The following is a 16601-nucleotide window of genomic DNA, read 5'->3' as shown; positions in this document are numbered from 1 at the left end:
AACAACTTGCAATATAAATATATCCATTTTGTAAGAGAGCTGCGTTAAAATAGTCTTATGATGCATATTATAGTCAGGGACAATAATTTGCTCAAATATGGTACATTCATTTGCACAGTAAATCATGCATATTAAATTTGTTGTACTGGACTGATTGATATAAGTACAGTGTGGTTAGTGTATCATCCAACATAACTGAAAGCTAATGTACATTTTTTGCAGAAGTTCTTCTTTTTCTTCTGGCTCCATTGGTGCATAAAAAACTGCAAGTAGTGATTGAATTTACCCATTCTCATAGCTCTTGCTGAATATTTATGTGCTGAAGAAAAGCATTTGTTTGCTCACATATTTCAGTATTAATTTTTTTTAACAACATGAGACGTGATGACTTGTATACTGGTGGACACTTATGGGAAAAGCCATGAAATGTATCATGAAAAAAACGAGTGTTTTTCCAAAAACCAGGTTCTCGATTCAAACAGTACTCATAAATCATAAAATATTTCTTCTGGGGCATTTTCCATGTATGCATAAGCAGAACAAGCAGGATCTTTTCTCCCTTCATGTCCTGGTATCATATGATATCCATAGCAATGAACATAATGCTGTGGGTCATACCAGAGAAATAAGTATGTTGTACCCTTCCTTCCCACTTCAGGGTATTTTTTATGGCATTTTTCTTCAGCTCTTGCAGGTTCATCATCATAAGTACTATTATGAGATATTTTATCCATTGTGTATTTTGGAGTTTCTCTTAACTGCTTACCATGGGGGGTGAAGTAATATGCTCTCCCAAATTTAGCAGGATTATAACTACCTGGTTTAGGATTAATTTGGTCTGGTTCTTTACAGTTTGAAAAAAGCTGTTTCACTCTTGACACCAGATGGTCCAAAAATTCTAAAGTTGCTGAACATATACAAGTATTCATGACTGCAAATAATACATCTCCAATTTCAGGAGAAAACTTGGCAACTCTGTTTATAACATTTGTGTCTAAATTTGAATTTTTCCATAGTAAATTCAAAATAGATTGGAAGTCGTCAACAAATCGATAGGGAAGAATGCTTGAAATGGAATGGTTTGAAGACAATATCATAAAAAGAACTGCTAACTTTCTCAATACTCGGTTGCTACAATCATTTTGCAGAAAAATAGTCAACAGTGAGTGAAAGTTTCTATCAACATGTTGTAACAGAATATCATTTCGGTTTTTTTCCTCTTCTAAAGGTAGCTCATTAGCACTGCCCAAGGTACCAAGCACTTTCTTAGAAAGGTAGAGTTTCTACTCTGAGCTTTATCCTTTGAATCATGATCACCCTGGGCAAAGCTAATGAAAGCCCTCTTATTCCTTTGATGACTAGGATCTATTGTGAAGTCATTCGTTCGAGTCTCTATTGGTACAACTGTTGAAGTTCGAATGTTGATGCCTATCTTAGTTATATCAGCAGCTAACATTTTTGGACTAAATTTGCAAATGGAACATGGTTGTCTATAATCTAAATTGAACTTACTTATCCAGGAAAAAAAAACATGCAATAAAAGTATCATTAGACATAAAAGAAACTGAATTATGACTGACACGTTTGTAGAAACTATTCATGATTGTACAATAGGAGCCAAAAGAAATATGAGTTCAGAACATGGTCCACAAAGTCCCAGCCAATTTCATCGCCAGCTCCAGTATCCCTGGTAAGAAAGTGGATGGCCTCTCTCTCTCCTGGACCTATGTCACAATCCCGAGTGCCACTCAAGCAACGGCGATACCAAATCTAAATACAAAATAAGAAATATCAGTATCCTGATTAACACTTAAACAACTGTAATAAAAAATCTAAATATAAAATCACACACACACACACACAAAATGTATCATTTACCAAATAAATGAAACATTATACAAACAACACAAATGTAAAAACAGATTCCTCACTGATAAAAAGTTAAGACTATTATCTTTTATACTGCTGGAAACACTAAGGCAAGTACACTGTCTTGACCATTGAAGTCAATCTTTTAATACCATAAAATTAGATGCTAATGCATGTTGTGAAATTTGTGAGTTTTCAAAGAACTAGATTTGGGTTTGTAAAGCAACAGAAAAATTATTCTCCCACATCCCCATAACTTAGTTGATACATCTTAGCTTGATAAAAAGGACTTATGCATGCCAATATAAGCAACAACATATTTTTCATTTGTCGGTATAAAATGTTTTTTTTTGTGTGCATATTTATGCTAACAATATTTGACAGAAAGACAGAGATATGAATAGATAGGAACAAATAAAAATGCAATGCTTTCTAATAAAGTGGTTACTTAAAAGATGAGTATGTTCGTCATCAATGAATTGAAGCTCATTGAAAGAAGAAAATAAAGCAAAAATTTATACCTTGTGTTTTACAGGTCCATGACGTGTATATACAGTGGAAATATGGGATACTGCAATTGTCTCTCCATTAGGAAAGACATATCCTACCTGAAATCAATCAATTAAACAAAACTTTAAGTAATTCAAATATGACTGAGGAAAAGTATGAACAGACAGTGAATGTTCAAGGACCAAAATTTAACCAAATTTCTTGTTGCAGTGTGACAAATATTTCCTGAAGATGCAGCAGAACAAAAGTAAATGTACTTTTATTTATTGTGTACAGGATGTGATATTAACTGTGTAGTCCTGGTCCATCTGAACCTGTACTGAATCCCATTAACATATGCAGAAAAATCTGACACTGATAACAATTTTTTTAGAATGAAATTTCATTTAAATTGTGGATAAGCAATTAGTACATACATTGTATAATTTTCCATAATAAGTAATATGCATGTGACAACTTTGTATGATATTCAATCAATGAAAGTACATCCATCCTCGGTTCATACAAATACTGATGTCACAAAGACGATGATTATTCTGTATTCCAGATGTTTTCTTTAGGCAATAACTTTTTTTTCTCCAAGCAATTTATCCTTCCTTTATTACACACTAGCTGATAATGCACTAACTCTTCCATACAAAAGTGATAGATAACCTCAGTTTTTTCATGTAAATATCATAGATTTTTCTCAAACAGTATGTTCATGCTCCTACTCATAATAAGTAAAAAGAGCTGATGAAAGATACACTAGAAAAATAATGTATGGTGACTATCTAATTAAAACTGTAACCAATAATAAATGGTAATTACAGGTAATTTACTTCTGTTACATGCATATAGTTTGTATAATTGCTGTAATGATTTATGTCAGTTACTGATGTGATCACAAGCATAATATTGAGCTACCTGAATGCATTTTACCATAGACCATTATTTAATATTGGTTATTTTCATTCTCTTTTAAATACTTTCTCACAAATTAAGTTCAGTTTGGCATTTTACAGTACATCAACACAATGTAGTTTACTGGGGCAAAGTACCTTGCCAAGAACACACCACTGTAATTGTATCTGGGCTGATCTAATACTAATATCTGAACCTCCACCATCATGGTCATGACCCTGGCATTTAGCAACTGCAGCTCCAAACCTTGGACCATGTAAAAGTGAAAGCAGAGCTAAGTAAGCTAGAGCCACACTGATTTTAGTTCACATGCATGAGGTACACAGGTTAGGCCTCACTTTCAATCAGTGAGATAATGCAATAACCAGCAATAACCTGATTATTAGCAATTGTTAAAAACATACACTACAAGCCTACAGAGTTTTATATAATAGCTTAGGAGAAAAAAAAGAGACAAATGGATAAACTATGTATTTGGAAGTGGTTGGTTATAGAAATGGCTTGTTAAGCTGAACACAGCATTTACTTACACCACATTTGCACATGTCTGGAACAGTCGGTGGAGGCAACTCATGGTATCCACCATCAGGGGCAGTGTGAAGGTATCCATCAATGTCGCGGCCAAAACTGGCATCACAAAAGGTATGTCTCAACTGTATGGCCTGCTGAAGTAACAATGAACCATCTTGCGTTGGTATGTGTCTGCTGAGGCTTGGATACTCCCACAGGCCAGTATCTTCATTAAACTGATGCCCCTGTTAAAAGGACACATTAAATATACTCATTCTCTGAAAGGACTGTGTCCTGATAAAGCGAAACAAGAGAAACTGGTATTAAGTTTGGCACCTATTTGTATCCTCGTCATCAAAGGTAATATCCAACCAGTCAGAAGTTTCTCAGTGGATGAACCAAACATTATGATTCTGAATGTACATGTTAACACCAAACCATGGGACTATCAGTTATCTATAAGTATATCCAACGTTAAATAATTTAAGCATTTATAGAAAATATTAATGTAATTCAGACTTCCTCTGAATCGAATATTCTAATATCTAATTTCTGGGGACAATTTTCTATATAATTCTTCTGAGCTATTCATCAATTCAGATTTCATTTGAAAGAGTATGCTCAGAGTATAACTATACATGTCTGGTTTAATGGAATTTCAAAACTCATGGTAATAGAAAATTCCACTTCATAAAGAGTTGGAATATATAAGAAGGGATATCAGCTTTTGATAGTACCTTTATATCCTCAGCAACTGTAGCTGCTAATGCTGGTGGAATCACATCCTCTTCATCCTCATCACCACTAAAATATACAGAATCACTGGAGTCAGCAGTTTGTATCAGTAGATCCATCCATTTGTCAGCATGGACTTTCAATTGATTGAGGTGAGGACAAAGGGTCTCAGAGTTGTCAAGATGGAGAACTTTACGTTTTGAAGATGAATAAAGTGCATTACAAAATCCAGACTGACAAGATAGACTATTGTCAGTGATATGAACAAAAGTACATGTTTTGTCATCATCAGAATACACTGAGAACTTCAAAATTTTATCAGATGAGGTTGGCATCTGGCAAATAGGCTCATTAATTTGATCTTTGGCAGCTTCAAGTTTTTCAATTATCTTATTTTCTGACCTGGAAGAATTATTTAATAGAGAAGGTATATGGTCACTGATCAATTCATTAAAAAGTCTCATATGGCAGCATTTCACGTCACTCAGATCTACCTCATCAAGGTTTTCCTGAGGTATACTTATTGTGGCTAACTGCAGTAATATGCCATACATTCCACAGCTACAAGACAATTCAGTTGTGTTATCTATATCTGTTTTGGTCAAATGAACATAAGTCTTCCTGAAACAGTCCAGTTGTCATACTAACTTCATTCATTGAAAAAATATTCACATTAGCTGCACTACGTCGCCAAATTACATGACCATTTTCAATCATTGCATATTTGAATTTATCATAACAAGATCTTTCTTCAGCTATATTTTCTGAAGAAAACTGAGGGTCTACAGTGTGTATGTTTGTCATCAATTCTTCAATTGTCAAACGTCTAGTAGGTTCATGACGTTTGCGTTTGGATGCAGGGGGAACTATGTCACCATAATCAGATGACTCTGGTAAACTTTCAAATGTGGAATTAGATTGAGCTGGATCTAAGGCAATGTTTTTATATTTGGAGCAAATGGAATAGACCTTATCCATGTTACCCTCTCTAAAATTGTACAGCACCTGATTCCTTAGTGAAGCAGGTTTATACTTTTCTTTCATATCTGGAATTGATAGCCACTGGGAATAAGAAACTGTCTTGTGCTGCCATTTATGCCAATTTGGAAACATGGAGATATATTGAAGCTGCTGATCCCATGAAACTGGATATTCAAGTGGAACAAAGACATCTGAGATTGTAACTTGTTGGCACATGCAGCCTTCAGTTCTGTGAGTTTCAAAAGCAGCCTGAAAGGCAGTCCCATCAAAACATTTACTGGCAGAAAAAAAACTGAAATGTAGGAAAAGAAAACATATTATTCTTTTATTGCATGCTAGCTGAAACAAATCTGTGATTAATATTTCTCGATGGAGATTTTATGCAAAACCTAAGACCCTGCAAAATGACTACACTACTAAAGCAATTGAAAATCTCGAGTACCAATTTTTTCTCTTTAGTGTATTTGTTACAGATTGCAAATAGTAAAGCCAAACCCATCATGAGATCTCCATCAATTTTGTACCTGCAAAAATGATCATAAGTCAATTACTCACGTCAATTACTCATGTCACATTTCAACAATATCATGCACATACTTGAATGGCAGCATGTAACAATGAACACTCACAAACACAATATTGAATCTTTCTTCCAGTAATTAGGCTATCAAACAGGTATTGTACAGATTCAGTTCTTATTAAAAAAGACCAATAACTAAGTCAGCAATTGAGCTGCAAAGACACAATCATTAAAATAATCAAGTTCACATACAATGCAGTTAACTTAATGAATTGTATTTGTTCTTTTGAAAAGGCTACTAACAATGATGCTCACAGCTAGAGGAAATGTGAGCGATTTGATCATATAAATATACCAATGCCTCCTCTACATCACACCCCTAGCCCATGATGAAGACGTGTAGAGCTTAACAGTGCACAACTGTTTTTAAAAAAGTGCAAGTGAAATGCCTGTAAAGAAACTTATCCTCTCATGATGAGCAGAACAAGTACCAAGTTTAAGGGCAATCAACTAAATACTTTGAGTAACTGCATTAACAAAATTTGGTCATACACTGTATCCAACTGTAATCCAAAAATGTCCACAACCCTTACAAATATCATGGGAGCACAAAGATTTGTACATGCAGTTTTAGATGAATATTGTCACATGTGCCAATTTTCATGATCCTTTCAAAAAGGCACCACAATCGGTAGCACTGACAAGATTTTAACAATGCATTCTGCTGCACGACAATACATCAGACTAAAATTGCAAAAGCAAAGTGAATTGTTTATATGAACATTTTCAAATGATGACTGTAACATGCAGTTACATGGCAATCCAATGAAAAATGTGAAACAAGCTGACTTCACAAAATCCTATCAAACAATAATCTAAGAAAGTAACTAGCTCTAACTGAAATAGTAGCAGAGATTTGTCAACGTATGCAACTTCCGATAATGATGAAAACATTTTTCCAAATGTCATGGCAATCCAATGAAATCTGAAAGATTAGATGATTCATTAGATTATATTATGCACTGTTTTTAGACTGAAATCAATAAAGGGCAATAATTCTAAACTTAATTAGCGGAACAGTGATTTGATATATGCATTATTTGTTAATGAACATAATATTTTACTGAATTTAATTACAATCCATAAAGAAGTTGTACAATTTGCACTCACAAGTTTGTATCATGCACTGCATTGATATACAAAAGAAAACTGAACAAACATTGCAGAAGTACACTGATTCATTGATATATGTATCTTCTGATAATGACCATAGCATTTACCAAGTTTCCAGTCCAATAAAAACAAAAGGACTAGTTCAGGGGGCAATTTTGTTGCTGGCTTGCCAGACCAATACCTGTGGGTTCTGAGGAAGGTCATTTAAAATTGATGGCCATCGGCCCAATTAAATTTTCCTCCATCATTATTTTCCTCTGATTGGGAGAGCCAGTTGATTTTCTGCAGGGCCAATTGATTTTCACACAAGATGGTTACACCCGCCAATGGAAAAAGTCTGTGTCACATCAACCCTTGCTAACTGTACTAACAAGATTGTGACATTCAGTGACAGAAAGAGCAATACATAAAATAAAAATTGCAGGGGCAAAGGAGTCTCGGATTCAGATAATGTGGTTATGTGAGAAAGCTTGCCGGTAGCTTATTGTGGGTCGGTGGTTCTTTCTGAGGGTTTTCCGGGTTCTTCCTCCACCATTAATACTGGCCGCCATGTATAGCCTATCTTGTGCTGAAAAATGGCGTTAAACCCTACAGCAATAGCTGGGGCAAAGTGACTGGACAGTTGGTGCCTATTTAGGTAATGACCAGTACATATAACATGTTTTATGGCAACTCATATAAATATATGAGAGACTAATTGTCTTAACAGTGTGCTGAATGGAAGGAAGGATAGACATATATGGATTAGTATATGGGCATGGTTATAACAAATGGAAAATGAAAGATGGATATAGAAAGACTGAAGGAAAAGGTAATAATGGTTTCCTGCATTTCTTCTTAATACTTACTTCGCATTCTGCTTGTCTTTGTAGCTCTTTTTCTTCTCTATTTGCACCATCACCCCCATACACTCAAAATTATTTTCTTTGAAAATATTTGTTTGTACGTGATGAAGAAAATGATCTAACGACTTCCTAATACTGTTTTTATTTTGGAACAGTATTTCGGAATACCTTCTTCCTGTGGATGGTAATTTCTTTGAATCTGTAATGAAACAAAAAAAAAACACTATAAGCATAATGTTACTGTGTTTAACTTGCCCACCACAGACAATCAAATGTAGGTTATGGCATGCATCTACTTGCCAGCATGCACAAAAAAAGATCCATACCCTCTGTCAAAAGAACTAAATGTGACTATTTCGATGCAAGTTATATACATGGTAAAATACACAACGTATAGATGTTAAATTTCTGTAAAATGTGCATAAAGTATAAAGGTTTTACTGGGATGAATGGTGCAATTTTGTTTGCGGGTTTAGTGCTCTTTGTGGATGTCATTCACTTTATCTTACTTGTTTCCTTACTGTAGCTGCTTAATATTTAACAATTTGAAGGTCTGGTTAAATTTCTTTGATGTTGTTGCCATTTTGGTTTTTGGCTACTTTTCTCTTATAAAATGACATTTTCCATTTTTATCACTCATAAGATCATGTGTTCTACTTTGTTTCCTCATGTACCTCTTGAAATAAAAATTACTTGACATCCAAATGACCTACTTGTCTTATGGACACTACAAGACATTCTTCTGTTTAAGCTGTATTCTCAAACTTGAAGTAGGAGTTGGTATATTACTATGGCACCAACACTACAAAGTATAAAATTAAATGCACTATTAAACGTTAAAGACAATCTTCTGTTCACATTTCACATCAACAATGCCTATCTTGTTCTCACTTCATTTTTGTTCAAAGTTACGTTTTAAGATAGTTGATTTTGTGGCTTCTAAACACTTCAGTATTAACTAGACAGCTGGCAAGCTACAGGTATATTTGGTCACGTATTAGTAAGAAGAAAGCCTTGAATAATGCACAAACCTGGCTCTGGCAGCTTTTTGCGTTTCTCGGTTAGCAAATTAAAGTATTCTCCTTCAGCTGCTTTGATATCATCCAATGTAAATATGTTTTCCCCAAAAAAATCCTCGTTTCTATCGCATTCAAGCGCCTGTTTGATAATATCCAAACCTTGAAAGAGAAAGATAGATAGGTAAAATGTTGTGCCTCGATTCTGGAGATAACAAATCATGCAGACAAAGACTCATCCGCTATACTGCTTCAGAATGAAAAGTTAACAATGTTTATCAGATGCAATAGAATTATATACATATAATCAATAGATTGTCTTTAACAAGGAGAAAAGAACATTAAATATTTCTATAAACTGATAACCTGATAAAAAAGCTATATCTGTACATTTTGACAAAATGACAATGTTAAAGATAACATTACTGTAAGCCTAATGTGATTTCATTAACCACACATATCAGAAGATTAATAACTGTTCTCTGACAGTCTTAATTTCAGTTTAATGCTAAATGAAATAAAACTACAAATTCAACTTCTAAAAACTTTCCTATCAGTGGGATAGACAAGGTTTTAAACTACACTGTTCTAACTTAACTGATATTTCAACATACGTTTTTATACTTTAAATGGCTGCAACTAGGGTACGATAGTTTTTATCCCTCCCCTGTGGTTTATTTAAGGTGGTCATAGATCAAATATAGAATAAATGCAATTACAAAGAGATGTCGTAGAATAGAATTTGACAAATGCTTACAAACATAAGCACAATGTACTCTGTGCTTTGATCACCAGTTAACCATCCAGTAATTTGAAGCCAGTTTGAATGTCCCAAAAGCATGAGGATTTGCTTTCATGAGTCTCAAATGTTGCTATAATGTTGTGATGATGTGATTACCTTTGCTTTCAAAAAATCCACTGAAAATGCCGCTTTCAAAAAATCGTAAATAGTGCAGACATCCCTGGCGAAATACAACACCATATGCACAGCCTTCGGACAATCCTGCTATTGCCATGTCCATCATACTCTTCTCCAAAAGGAACATGTAAGATGTTTCTGGTAAAGTTGTCCTTTGGAGAAGATGGCAAAAGGCTGACTGCCGAGTCACTGCTGCATGACAAAATTCCATGTTACGTCTGAGGTTGGAAGTCCACTCTGTAAACACACAAAATAAAAAGATCATATATAATTAAAACCAGTTTGTAGCAGTTTACAGACACTGCACACAACTGTTTACTTCATCATTATCTATAGAAATATTCACACCACCAATACATTATTAGTTCTACATATCTACATCTTATCCACCACCTTAACAAAACTGACTGAAGATAAAAGGATCTTTCAAATGTATAAGACGTGTATGTATATATATATATATATATATATATATATATATACATACACACACTGGTCCTGTTCTTATTATGTGGCCTTTTCAATTGAGGACTAAATGTTTTGTGCATAAGTGTATAAAATGTACATAGTACGGTAGTAAGATAGTTACATACAACTTCAAAGCATTTAACATCTTCATTTAAAAGCAGCATTAATTATTAAAATGTTCTTGTCTTAAGAACAGACGTATTTCAATTGAACAACTGAATAATTCTTTTTCTCGACTTAAGAATGAAATGCAGGTGAGGTATATTTATCATGCAAATTGCAGAAACATTAAAAAATGTCATTTAAATTTTTGTACATATACAATGATCTTTCCATTTACTCCATTTTCCAATGCTGAAGAATATCCTCCGTATCTGTTACAAAAAATGTATTGGATTGGAGCCTTTCCAACATAAAGTGATTTGGGCCCCACACACCACAGCCAAGGATGTTGAGTCGAATGACTAACTTTTCTTTTAAAGTAATAGGTCTCCATTTTCGTGATGAATTGTTAAAGTTTTCTAATGATTTTTTCCTTTTTTGCTAATGGTACAGTACTGCAATTGATTATGAAGATGAAACTTTTGTGGACAAAATGCCTAGTTTATAAAAGAAGTGATGCATGAGTTGTCTCATGATTTTCTGGTCTTTGTCTGCTACTCAGTGCTGTTCAATGTTAATTTCTTCCTGTGTGCTAATCCATAACTCTATTTTTAGCCCATGAAGACCATTTTGTAATCCTGACATTTATAGATAATTATTGTTAACCTTAGTGGTACACGCAAACCTGACATTGGGAAATATACATCAGTAGAGATAATCATGTTACTTACTGTACCAATCAAATATTGGTTTCGGACACATATTAAAATAAAATGTTCCCACTTGTGAAGTGAAAATCTTACATTTGTGCACAATTATAATTGCTGCTGTTTGCATTTGAGGGGTGGACTTTCTTGGGGATACTGTTAAACAGGAACTCTTCAGTGCCATGGAATTCTGACCATAAAAAGTGGGTGGACACTGGTCAAAGAGACATTCAAGGGGGGGGGGGGCACTGTATATAAAGGCTTCTAATGTTTTTTGTTGAACCCGATTGTTTTAACAGGGCAAGGGAATTATACAAGCATGAAAAAGACAATAGTACTGACCATGAATAATACAAAATATTGAAATATGTATTTCATGAACTAATGTGTGAGAATATATGTAGGTTCCTTTCTGGATGTGGTGTTGCATGGTTATCGTTATCAATTTATCACGTATTTCCCTTTCAACTTTTTATATTGTAAAAAAGATATTTTCTTACACTAACATTTAGTTTGGAATATTGCTTAAATCTTATTTAATTAATGCAAGCCATACAGGTTAACAACCCTGACAGTCTGTATTAAAACACATTATGATTTGCAAATATAGTTGCTTAGTAATTTAAAACTTTTCTGTTAGTCATATGGAAATGGATAATCAATGCACACTTAGAGAACTACCTTTGTTTTGCTGCATTGTTGTGGTGTATATACCAAGTTCTGGACGGTCTGATGGAACACCCATGACAAGCACCTGCAAGAAAATAATATCCTTCATAAAATGCTGGGTGGAGATGGAAGTTTACATGCAGTGATTTAACCTAACCAATTAATAAATAAAAAAACACAGTATGGCCACATGTATATGACACTGTATATGGGTGTTAATGATTTTTTTTAACAATAGCTTTTACAAGTTTTCAGTCATATCGCTATGTCTGAATCCAGGCCAACCAGTCTTAACACTAACCTCCTAATGCTGAACGCCAAGCAAAGCAGCTGTTAGTACCATTTTTATAAATCTTTTGTATGACTCGACTGGGGTTCAAACCTACAACTTCACGCATCCAAGGCAGATGCTCTAACCACTAGGCTATTGACGCTGTATACAATCATTGAGCATATTGTTGGATGTATGTATGTGGGGGGAGGGGGTATTCAGCATAACACCAGTCCATGCCTTAAAAAGCCAACCTAATTTGGTCAAAAATAATTGAAAAAACTAACCAATTTCATATCCCTACTTGTACTCTGGAAGCTGATGGTAAATTCAACTAAAACAAGATGAAGAAGATGGAACAAACATTAAATCTTGTCTTAGATATAAATATGACATTTAAAATGATATCTCATTATTACCTAAGTATGTTGAGTGGTTGGCAGAGTTCTGTATGCAAATCATATGAAATAATGTATGACTATTTATCTCGGATTGCCAATTTAAAAAAAGGAAATGTTATCAGAGCAACTCATTGATCTTGTGCAAAAATTAGTTTACCTTCTTTTATTGAGAACTAAAGTGATTACCATCACTGGAAAAGATCATAAAACAGGGCCATATAATAACATTTTCATATACTGGTCTGAGTATATTATTCCTTTTCTTAGATTTACGTAGAATTTACCTTTATATCATATGCTGTATTATATATCGCTTATACTAAATAAACCTTATAAACTAAAATAAGAAGCTGGAGTCTTGTTTAATTCATTAATTTAATTTGATATGTCATACAACTGAGTTAATTATTAATAAAGTGCAATTATTGGGCGACAATACTGAATTTTCCACCAATGAGATTCACTCAATATTAATTTAAACATTCTTATTTGTAAAAGTTTAAACAATAACTTGCAAATATCGAAATACGGGTAATGAGTATATTACGTATATCGTGTTACAAGGTATGCGGCAGCCTACGAATAGCTTTACGTAAATTATATACACGGCGGCAGTGCTTATAGTCTTTCCTGATAGGTAAACGGCAGCTGTTCGGTGTTTTAAAGGAAGATTCAAATTGTTAATATAGGTTTTAAACTAGAACAACATAATCCATGGGCAAAGAGTAACTTACTAGAATTCTAAAATATTTCCTCTTTCAAACGGCTACGAATAAAATCACATTCTGTTTTCTTTAATAGACCATCCATTTCGGGTGGGTGGGTGGGTACGGATGAGATGATAATTTATAACTGGCAGCTGTTTTGTACGTTATAATACACATTGGTGTAATCTTTTCAAGAAATTGAAATACAAACCTGTTCACTGCTCTCACTGCGTAACTTCTGATAATGTGTACTTCCAGAAGTACTGGGCACGCCAGTGTTCATTCTTGATGGTCGATTTTCATCTTTCGACGCCATATTTACAGCTGCTGAGTTTGGTTTTGTGTGTGATGTCATGACCACGTGACACTTTTTGGAAGAAATTACGCGATTGGTCCCAACGATTTCGCATGTTCATAGTCTGCTAGATTACACATGAGAGAGAGAGAGAGAGAGAGAGAGAGAGAATAATGTTGAGCATTTTGTCAGTATTTAGTTGCTGCAATATGAAGCTCGTAACAGTTAATTTTATTGTTTGCTTTTATTTTTCAAGTTGTCAGTGTTTGCGTGCATAAACTGAAAGCTTGTCATTACCGGTCAATATCATCAATCATATTTGCTCCATTATTCCGTACAAATTAGAAAGGAAATCATTTTGCGTTTAATTTGTGCCCCCATCCGGTACACAAAATAAATTGATAAACAAAAACTTGTTTGAAAATAAAATGAAAGAAATTAACCTTGCATAGTTATCATATATTCCTTCTTTTTTCACCATGCGAAAATTATTTTTAAAAAATATATATCCACGAACTCCGTATATGTAGCGGATGCCGGCTTGCGTATGCATCCTTAGTGTAGTGTCTATCGCTTATGTCAAATAACAAAACAGCAAATGAGACGAAAGTATCACCCAATTGCTTGAAGGCATCTGCCATTTACGCATGGTAAGTTACGTATTGCAAACTGACCCAGATTGTATTGTATCCAGGTTAACTATAAGTCGGTATCTCGCAAATTTAAAAAACAAATCATTATTTTAAAATACATTCAATGTAAGTGCAAATGATAATCTTTTTGCTAGCATGGGTAACACGAGTATTATTAAAGCAAGTTATTATTGTATATAATATTTGCCCTGCAGACATCAATTATGATTGCATATGGCAAACAAATAGAAGCCCAGGTGATAAACACAACTTGCGTGGAGCAATAATTTAAACTTACAGACAGGATATAAAAAAATACATAGGTTATTTTATTACAATGCAAAAAAAAAAAAAAAAAAAAAAAACCCGGACGATTGACTTTGGTATCATTTTAGTGTGCCGATTTTTTCTTCTGAAGTCGGCCGACAGAAGAAAGTCAAGTTTGGTTCCTTTGGATTCTTTAAGTGTGCCGATTTCTTTCATCTTTTTTTATATAAAGTCTGCCGACACAGAGAAGCTTGCATTGATTCTTTTTACCTGTATTAACAGGAATTTTCAAAATAAATTAAGACAATGGAACAGTTTTGAAAGCGACACAATCTAGTGCGTCGTGCACGCATACCGATATAAGACTGAGAAATAAATTAGTTTTCATTAGTTTCATCTAAAATATTCTCTATCCATTGTTTATAGTGTTTTATTTTTCGACAACAAGAAGCATTTACTTCGTCTTGTAGGGATAAATGTACGTCACTTCCAGTTGCGTCCTTTATAGGTCTGAAGTCGTAACTAAGGGGAAGTAACAGCGTTGTATACTTTTATTTCGAGAAATTAAATTAATATTTCTTCTTTACACCTTGATATTAATTTTTTTTTTGGTGCGAGTATAACTATTTTTAATCATGTAATGCAAATCTGATATAAATAGGAAAATGTTGGAGTATGGCCGGTGACCTTTAATTCACACAAGTATCACAAGATTATACATAGACACATAAAGGCAGTCCGATCGAAATGAAGCCATATATATATATATATATATATATATATATATATATATATATATATATATATATATATATATATATATATATATGAGATAGATGGATGGATGGATAGTTTCTGTAGCTATATCAATTAATAATGGTTGAACTTAATTTTATTGTTGGACGAATTTATACCAGAATATTGCATGGAATTTTGATGCCAGTATAAAGTATAATTTATCGTTCTGTGTGTATTTGTTGCAGCTTAAGAAGTACATGTAGGTTACGCATGTCAGCTGTATGCTATGTGGAAGTACCGTGTTCGACAATGGCATACCGTACAGTGGAGTGCAAAATGGCGTTGCGATCTTAGTAACTTATTGTTACAAAAACACAGGCCTGTATAATTCTTTATTGTCTAATTTTCTAATTAATCTTAAATATTTAAACGTTAATCACAAGAAATAAGAGTCAATTTTAGTAGAATTATTTTAATCAACTTCTTAAAAACTGACGGTTAGTCTTTTAAAAGTTAGAAATATAAGGGCTTAGACTATGACTTATTTCTTTTGTATATTTGCAAGGTAACAAGAGCAAATGTTTACAGATTTTCTTCTCAATTATGCGCAGTTATATTCGGTGTTTACGGATCAATACAAATGAAATATCTCATTTAGTCACAAAAGTCGTATGTCTCCACTATGGCGCAATTTCAATAAGTAAGGATGTACCTGCTGATATACCTGCATAATCTGATTGATAGCGGTTTCTTCTCCAGTTTGTCTGATGTCATAGTGTTGATCAGCCTTCCCTTGGCTGATATTTGTTGGACGCTGTGCGATCCTTAACTTCCCTTGGCTGATATCTGTTGGACGCAGTGCGATCCGTAGCTTCCTTTGGCTGATACCTGCTGGACGCAGTGCAATCCGCAACTTCTCATGGTTGATATCTGTTGGATGCAGTGCGATCAGTAACTTCCCTTGGCTGATATCTGTTGGACGCAGTGCGACCTGTAACCACAAATGTGGATATTCTCTTCTATGTCAGTGTCTACGCTAGCTTGAGCCTTCATGTCCGGGTTCCTATACGTAAATACAACATCCCAGGCGTAATTATAAGGTACAAGCTGTTCACTCAGTTCACAAGACATATATACCACTGCCTTCATTACATCATTTGCAAGATGCATTGACCTCAGAACTTGTTCACTTTGATAGCTGATTGACCTAACTGACATTATTTCTGTTCGAGCTTTTTCTATTATCAAAATGCAATTGTGATCAATAATTTGTCCCTAATTGCTGCAATACCCCAACACTCAAGCTTCGATCTAATGTCCTTAATTATTTGCATCTTCTGATTGATCTCGAGTATTTGAATAA

The 16601-nt window shown here is 34.1% G+C and overlaps 1 protein-coding gene across 1 annotated transcript; it reads right to left on the bottom strand.

Annotated features, from left to right (window-relative positions):
* Positions 1-1593: 1593 nt before the first annotated feature.
* LOC149774664 (uncharacterized) lies at positions 1594-13647 on the bottom strand. The gene is made up of 8 exons (XM_089944968.1): positions 13518-13647; positions 11940-12012; positions 9961-10218; positions 9078-9224; positions 8050-8245; positions 5533-5800; positions 2391-2477; positions 1594-1770 (listed from the first exon to the last, which is right to left on the bottom strand). The coding sequence occupies exons 1-8, from the start codon at positions 13620-13622 to the stop codon at positions 1594-1596; spliced, it is 1311 nt and encodes a 436-aa protein (XP_089801094.1). The 5' UTR covers positions 13623-13647.
* Between the last annotated feature and the right edge of the window lie 2954 nt (positions 13648-16601).

Source organism: Sinohyriopsis cumingii, unplaced genomic scaffold (genome assembly GCF_028554795.1).
Source record: "Sinohyriopsis cumingii isolate HCF-2022 unplaced genomic scaffold, ASM2855479v2 utg000160l, whole genome shotgun sequence".
Lineage (NCBI taxonomy): Eukaryota > Metazoa > Mollusca > Bivalvia > Unionida > Unionidae > Sinohyriopsis > Sinohyriopsis cumingii.
The sequence above is the reverse complement of the archived record's forward strand: the minus strand, read 5'-3'. Positions and strand labels throughout refer to the sequence as shown.

What these genes read in the sequence shown, in the direction of transcription:
- LOC149774664 (XM_089944968.1), bottom strand. Translation starts at nt 13,622, where the DNA reads ATGGCGTCGAAAGATGAAAATCGACCATCAAGAATGAACACTGGCGTG. An exon ending in TGGATTTTTTGAAAGCAAAG is followed by an intron (nt 9,225 to 9,960) that starts GTAATCACATCA and finishes TTCTCTTTCAAG; the next exon opens with GTTTGGATATTATCAAACAG. An exon ending in CTGCTTCACTAAGGAATCAG is followed by an intron (nt 2,478 to 5,532) that starts GTGCTGTACAAT and finishes GATTGATTTCAG; the next exon opens with GTAGGATATGTCTTTCCTAA.